Source organism: Penaeus vannamei, chromosome 15 (genome assembly GCF_042767895.1).
Source record: "Penaeus vannamei isolate JL-2024 chromosome 15, ASM4276789v1, whole genome shotgun sequence".
Lineage (NCBI taxonomy): Eukaryota > Metazoa > Arthropoda > Malacostraca > Decapoda > Penaeidae > Penaeus > Penaeus vannamei.
In genome coordinates, this window is record NC_091563.1 from 31209512 (window position 1) to 31217578 (window position 8067).

Below are 8067 nucleotides of genomic sequence, written 5' to 3' on the forward strand. Positions count from 1 at the left end.
AATAAATCATACCAACAAGTTCTGAGAAAAAAGGCCTCACCTTTGCTCTCGATTCCATAAGTTTCCCTTGCTTTCGGTCCCAAGACGCGCCCTCCAAGAACAGGCCATAGACATACACGCCTTCGGGAGGTGGCTCGTGTATGTCTTCGCGGTTGAAACGTGTTACGAGATTCTGCAGGATGACGCAATCCAGCGACCATCCCTTGTGTTGGCGCGTCACCTCCTGTAATGCAGATTAGTTTATGGCATTTTTCGTAAATATTGTCCTTATCATTGTTAATATATTATAACCACTGCTATCATCGCTGTCATTAACATTACCGTTATCAGTAATAATTATCATCGTTAACATCAGGATTGCTAACATCACTATCAGAATAAAAACACACACACAAAATAGAACAGGACATAATAACAACAAAGAACTAAAACAAAAAAACACAAAAATTCGAATTCAGTTTCCTCCACGCTCGCCCACTCAAGACACATCCCTACCTGTCTCATAGCGGTAAGGAATCCTTGCGGGTTGAAGAAGCCAGTGATCCAAAAAGCTTTCGGCCTCCCGTGGACGTACCAACGACGGAACTGCAGATCTCTCTCCAGGAGCTCCGTGAACCAGAACCCGAGGGTACTCGATTCCCACGACACCTGGGGAGTGAGTAATGTAAACAAGGAGTGATCATTATGCTAAGTTTTTAAATAATTGTTTCTCGTTTATACGTTTGATTATATTATTATTTTGTTTCTCGTTTATACATACCTTGCGCTTCTGTGATAAAAGAAAGAAAAAAAAATCGAAAACTTTATCCCACATAAAATTCATGAGCGTTCCAACATCAATCGTAAAAAACAAGTTGAACACTTTTGGTCAAATTCTACCATACTGCCATACCTTTCTTGTCATTATCGAACAAATATTTTGACAGGAATAATTCCCCATTGGAAAGATAATATTTTGCCTTCTCTCGCCGTCTATTTTATCATGACAACGATTATTACTCTCACCATCTTTCTTTTCTTAATTCAACGACTATTCCTCCAATCAAAGCAGATGATTCTGCTCTTCCTTTTATTATATCTATTCCTCCAGTCCAAAGAAAACACTGCGCTTACTTTCCGCATCTCTTTTATCAGGACCCCGACAAATTCCTTAAGAAATAAGAATATAAGAATTGGAAAAAAAGAAAAAAAAAAAAACTCTCTACCTCTTTTCATCCAATACCAAGAAAACACTGAGCTTACCTTCGCCATTTCTTTTTTCACTACCCTGATAAAATTCTTTCAAAAAATAAAACTTACGCCATCTCTATTCCTCCAATCACATACACACAAAACGGCAACAATACCGCGCTTATCTAATCTATTTCTTTTTTTTATCACGATCATTATAGACCCCTCCCAGGTCCCCAATAAATTCCTCAGAAAAAGATGACAATGCACTTACGCCATGTTTATTCCTCCAGTCATACACAACAAAGACAACACTGCGCTTGCCTTCTACCCTCTATCATATCACAACCCCTATAACCCCCCACTCTCCCCAAAAAAGTAAAAAAAATCCTCCAAAAACCAAACACCGTATTTACCTTTAATTTACGCATTTGCCGTATAATCATTTGTACTTTCGCCATCCCTATTCCTTCAACCACACAAAAAAATACAACAACACCGCACTTACCTTCTCCCTCTCACTTATTACAACCCCTATAAATCCCCCTCCGCCCCTTAAAAAAATAATTAAAACTAAAAAGACAAAAATAAAATTAAATAAATAAATGAACCGCATTTACCTTGCGCCACTTGTCAGGTATCCGAGCATCGTACATGGCGTCGAGCATCTCTTTCAAGGACGGACTCATGATGATGGTTCCCTCGATGGCCAAGAGGAGGTCGTTCAGCGTTTGTCGGACGACCTTCAGGACCTGGTTGTGGAGAGAGCATTTTGATGAATGATGATGATGGTTATGAGAATAATAATGGTAATAATGATAATGATAATGATACTAATAACAGCAACAATAATAATAATGAAGATAAGGAGGAGGAGGATGAAGAAAGAGAAGGAAGGATGGAAGAGGAAGAGGAAGAGGCAGGATGATGATGATGATGATGATGATGATGATGATGATGATGATGATGATGAGGAGGAGGAGGAGGAGGACGTTGCCAACGAGGAAGAAAAGAGAAGCGAAGACGAGGAAGACGAAGACGAAGGACAAGGAGACGAAGAGGGCAAAGTAAACGAGGGCAGAAAAGCAGATTTCATGAATAAAAAAGTGCAAACCTTAAACACACAGTTCTCTTAACAAAATTATTAACTACGGGCCACCATATCATCTAAATTCTCAATAAAATGTTTCATATCTATTTCCTTTCCGTTTTGGATTTCAAAGTACCTTCAACATCCGATCGAGTTCTTGTCGTAAAAAGATGTTCATGGGCAATATGGCTCCCATCCGCTGCAGGGCCTCGCGAATCTGGCGATGAAAAGGAAATGAGGTCAAGTTCAAAACAAAGTAGTTGCAATAATGGTGCTGTTGGTGATAGTAATGATGGTGGCAGTGGTGAAAACAACTACGATTGCTACTTTTCCCTATTACTACTACTGCTACTTCTACTACTTTTCTTTCCTATCTACTACTACTGCTACTACTTCTCCTACGACTTTCATTTCCTATCTACTACTACTACTAACATTAACACTTCCATAGAATAACTATAACCATCACTACCACGGTAGCAAGGACCAATAAAACTTTAACCAGACCCAATCCCCTGCACCGCCATTACCTCATGTTGAATATAGTCTTTCGGTAGTTTGGCAATCATGTCGTTGGCAAGTTTCGAAACCACAGCCTCTCTCGTCTCTCCCCCTCTCTGCCCCCCTTCCTTGGGCTGCATGCTTAAGATGGTGTCCAAGATGCTCTTAGCGGTGTTGATCTGGTAGCTGTCGAGGTTAAGAAGGACAATGGGTTGATTTCGGGTTCGGTTTGGATTGATTTCATGGTTGATTTGGATTGATTTCTAGGTATGTAAAATTGGATGCTTGGGGTTATGCTATGCTGTGTAGAATTATTGTGTGAAAGGATTGTGTGTAAAAGTAGGAGAAATGTAAAAGGACTACAATAAATAGGATGTTGTGTAGAAAAATGAATGGAAAAAGTTTAAAGGCCTGCACGAAAACTAGCAATTCATTCTCTCTCTCTCTCTCTCTCTCTCTCTCCCTTTCTCTCAAAACAAAAAAGCTCATTAATCTTACGTAATGTCAGCGTTGGGATGGAGGCCAAAGACTTCCGGAGAATCGGTGATCGGAAGCAGGTTAATGAATTCCAGGTACTCCGCTTGGCATTTGCACGAAGGCAGACCGTAACCTTGGTAGAACCTTTCAAGACAAATACATTTAAGTTTCGATTAATAGTTATTACAATAATGTCTCTTGGTTAACTTTTAAAAACTGTTTTAGAATCGCAAAAACATCTAATGTATTTTTATTTTCTTTCGTAACATTTTCAAGAAATTCCTTAGTTGATTTAGGAGACTCGAAAACACTGAATCATACTTCCACGCAAAAAATATGACCACAGAACACTTCCTTCGAATCATCCCTTAACAAAACACTAAACACACCAATTTTCTCACATTTCGCACTACTTACTTGAATTCGGAAGTCAGAAGTCGCTCGTTAAACCAGACATGGAGGAAGGTGAGTAAAAGTCTCTTGTCAAAATCCTCCGTGACTCGACCGCCATATTGAATTTCTCCAAGCATGTAACACAGGGTAACCCAAGACACGCCCTGCAAAGAAGATTGCAAGGTATGTGACGATGCAAATGCTGTTACTAGTAGATCTTATCCGAGTGCGGAAATTGTGGATAAAAAGGGCTTTAAGAAAACCGCAGCTGAGATAACTATGTCCAGCATATTTATCTTCGTTAACATATCAGTTTCCATAGCACGCATGAAGACGTATTATAAAGTTATATCCAATATTTCACATCCCTCCCTCTGTCCCTCCATTTTATTCACAATATCCTCTTTTTCTTATCTGTTATCCAATGTTTCCTCTATTCCTATCCAGTATTTTCTTCCTTTCCTATCTACTCTCCCCTATGCCGTATCACTTCTTTTTCCCTATCCACTATACACTTTTTCTTATTTTCTTCCCCACCTATTCTTCCATTATCCCCTCTCCCGATCTTTTCTTTTTCCTTTCCACTATCCAGTTGTCCCCCATTCCCTTTCTTTCCTATCCATTAGAATATTTGAAATCCCCTCTTATTAATCCATCATCCACTTTCCTTTCCACGAACCCTTTTCGGATCCAGGTCATCGAGGTGATCCTATTTACTATTTCCTATTTCTTTTTCTTCCTTTCCCCTATCCCCTTTAAACCATTTCCTTTCTTTCCTAGAATGCCATCTTCCTGCTATTTCCTATTTGTTTTTTATTCCTATCTATTCCTATTTCCTTTACTTCTTCCCCACTATTTACCCATTATCCCCTTATTCACGCACCTTCTTCGGGTCCAAGACATCGAGGCGGTTCCTTTCTACTATCTCCTATCTTTTCTTCTTCCTATCCCGCTATCCACTTATGCCCCATTTCCTTTCTTTCTAGCATACCCTCCTTCCCCACCTATCCATCCATTATCTTCTTATCCACGTACCATCTTCAGATCCAAAACATCGAGGTCTACTATTACATACTTCTTTTTCTTCCTATCCACTATCCCCATTCTCTCATTTCTTTCCTTTTCCCTAGAATATCATCCTTACACTATTCCCTACTTCTTTCCATCCCTATCCACTCCCATTCCCCTCCCTCCTTCCCCACCTATTCTTCCATTATCCACTTATCCGCGCACCTTCTTCGGATCCATGTCGTCGAGGTGGTTCTGGATAAACTGTACAGATGCTTGGAAGTCCGCCTGGTTGAACTCGTAGGGGATGTTCCAGCCGAGGGCGCCGTACTTCCTTCGTTCCTGGACCACCGTGTGGAGGAAGGCGGTGGCGTAGAGGAGTCGCGGCCACTGGTGGGCGTTGGAGTAGTCTAGCAGGTCCTGTAGGATTTTCGAGAGGGTGGTACATAGGGATGGTTCTTGATGAATTAAGATAGTCCCGTAGGATTTTTGAGAGGGTGATAAGTAGGGATAGTTCTGGATGGATAAAGAACGTTCTCTAGGATATTAGAGAGGGGGACACGTATGGGTGGTTCTTGATGGATAAAGAAATCCCTGCAGGATATTCGAGAGAGGATGATATATGATGAATTAAGAAAGTCCTATAGGATTTTTGAGAAGGTGATAAGTATTGATAGTTCTTGGTGAATAAAGAATGTCCTGTAGGAGAGTGGGATACGTATAGAGGATCTCGATGGATAAAGAAATTCCTGTGGGATATTCGAAAGGATGATATATGTAGACTGTTGCTCATGGATACAGAAAGTCCTGCACCTTTTTTCAAGAGGGTGATACATATGGATGGTTCTTGGTGGATAAAGAAAGTCCTGTAGGATTTCGAGAGGATAAATAAGTTAATGGTTCTCGGTAGATACAGAAATTCCAGTTGGATTTTTGAGAGGATTAGATATGTATATTGATAGCTAAAAACGCTTTCTTTTTCAGATATATATTTTCATAAATATAAGTATCTAAAATAATACCCAAAACTAAAAAACAAAACAAATTACAAACGTACACGAGGAAAGAGCATGGACAAACGTACACGATAGTACACCGAAAAGTACACCAAAAGCACGAACACGAATCGTTACCTGTGAGACATCTCCGTACGTCCTCTTCAGACTGGCGCGGATTCCCTGTGGAGGTTCGTTGGTGAACTTGATGGAAATCTGTAAATGAAGGAAACTCTGTGAGAATGGTGAAGGAAATCGAGGGCAGCTTTGTCGACATGGAGAATATGATGGCAGTATTTTTCCTTACATAATGATTCATTTTCTAGAGACGGCTTTGCTCCTACGTGCTAAATACACAAAACAAAGTATATATTGATTATACTGAATGTGATTACGAACTCCATCGCAAGACTGAAAAAAAAACAAAAGAAAAAAAGAGAGAGATGTACACATACCATGTACATTTATACTCCACATGTTAATTCCTACCTGCAGAAGCCCGATGGGGAACGACTGATGGAACTCAGTGGTGATCCATAACCGGAACGTCTTGTGAATGCTCTCCGACTCGGTGATCGTGTCGAGCATTTCCTGGCAGAAGTCGAGGCTGAGATGGCAGTTCTGCAGCAGGAGCCACTTCCCGGTTGTCATGGCCTCCGTCAGCAGCCTCCGTGCATGCGCCTCCTGCCCTTGGCCCATGGAGATCGACCGGATTTCTGCGCGAGGAACAAGTCACGTTAGCGGCGACGAAGGACGCTTTAGGGAAGCAGAATTCTTCGTGATGGATTTCTTTTTTTTACTCTTAATATCTTATCCAATGATTAGTTTTTACAGTTTATTATTACCGGAAGCATGAGTCTGAAAATGCCCAGAGAGGAAAAGACTAGTAGGTGTTGGCAAGAAGTGAACAATCATGTGGTGCGAAAAGTTAATGGAGCTGAGTAACGTCTGCATGATAAATGGATCGTTTTACCAACTGCTATTTACACTCCACATAGTTCAATACGAATTCCTTTTATTTGTTGTTAATATGCTTTATCATTGTCTGAATGGAGCTATTTTGGTGACGGTCAGTGCGGGACGCTCAACGGTTCCCTCAAAGCCAGACCATCTCTCATACATTCATGCCAAGGAGATTGGCTCTCTCACAAGACTCTTTGCTGTGTGTCGAAATACGAACGAAATCGATAATACAAAATACAATATTTTCAACCCTAGGCCCTATACAAAATACAGTATCCAGTTTACACAGAAAATTATTGGGAAATATTGCATACACATGTAAATCAGAATCCTTGGGAATAAAGACCCTTTCCCTTTCCTATCTTTCTTTATCTCCTCCTGTCTCTCTCTTTTAAACCCAACAGACTGAAGACTCACCCATTTCTTTAGCCTTCGCCAAAGTCTCGATCTGAACGGACGGATCCGAACCCTGGGACAGGAAGCACACGAGGGGGATTCGGTTGTCCGATTCCTCCCACGTGGATTCGAGGTCCAGGATAACACTGTCAGCGAACTGTTCTCCGAGAGAACCTGGTGTATATAGAAAAAGGAATTATTATCTGAGAAAGAGAAGCAGACGAAGATTAAAAAAAAAAATTGAAAGACATGAAGCATTCGTGAAATAAACCGTATCGTCATAGCAATCTATATAAAAACAATGAAATGAAGGCTATCATATTTTTTTCTTTCACACCTATAAATCAAAACATGCAAATTCACTTTTCTAATATAAACGGACAAATAGACAAGACCAATGTTAATCCTTTATCTTTTTCATTTTCATTTATCTATTCATCTATTTATTTATTTTACTTCGTATGTATCTGCGGGCCTGCGACAGCGTGCGATCCGGACACCAGGAGCGAAGCAGAAGCAGCTGTCGAAACATGTCGAGGGACCGCGAGTAACCACAAGGCAGCTCCTCCTGCGAATAATTGGCGAAGAGGAGTTATTGTTAAGGAATTATGTCTTGTTTGGAAATTTTTGTTCGTACCCCCTTTTCGTGAGTAATTTTGTAGGTTTGTGATGTTAATATTACTTTATTGTGTGATTTGGGCCTCGATTTCATCTATTCCTTTTTAGAGTTACTTAAATGATATATTATCTACATTTAAATAAGCTATCAGGCCTACCCACCTATAAAACAATATTGAAAACAAAAACCAAAAGAAAGAGGAATAGATCGAACAAACGAACAAACATTAAACAAATCACTCGAAACCAAATCAAAGAAATAGAAAAAAAAGGAAAAAAAAAAACATCTTACCTCCTCCGGTTTCTCCTTCTCGAACCACTGCTTCCAGTCTCGCTCGCTCTCCGTGATCTGGCTGAGGATGTTGATAAACTGCGGGAGCTTGCTGAGCTCGACCAGGTTGAGCCACGTGATGTCGAGGATCCAGCGGAAGGGCTTGGGCTGCACTGCCTTCAGGT

At 40.5% G+C, this 8067-nt stretch overlaps 1 protein-coding gene across 1 annotated transcript in view; it reads right to left on the reverse strand.

Moving 5' to 3' along the window:
- Dhc1 (Dynein heavy chain 1) overlaps positions 1-8067 on the reverse strand; it is a 79977-nt gene that overhangs the window by 1110 nt on the left and 70800 nt on the right. Inside the window, exons 73-85 of the mRNA XM_027365012.2 lie at positions 7904-8067; positions 7450-7561; positions 7015-7167; positions 6124-6350; positions 5773-5850; positions 4865-5059; positions 3656-3795; positions 3260-3382; positions 2791-2947; positions 2397-2477; positions 1791-1922; positions 496-648; positions 41-223 (exon numbers count right to left, since the gene is read on the reverse strand). The exon at positions 7904-8067 is cut by the window's right edge and continues 16 nt beyond it. Of these exons, the coding sequence (XP_027220813.2) occupies positions 41-223; positions 496-648; positions 1791-1922; positions 2397-2477; positions 2791-2947; positions 3260-3382; positions 3656-3795; positions 4865-5059; positions 5773-5850; positions 6124-6350; positions 7015-7167; positions 7450-7561; positions 7904-8067 (1898 nt within the window). The remainder of the gene's footprint in view (positions 1-40; positions 224-495; positions 649-1790; positions 1923-2396; positions 2478-2790; positions 2948-3259; positions 3383-3655; positions 3796-4864; positions 5060-5772; positions 5851-6123; positions 6351-7014; positions 7168-7449; positions 7562-7903) is intronic.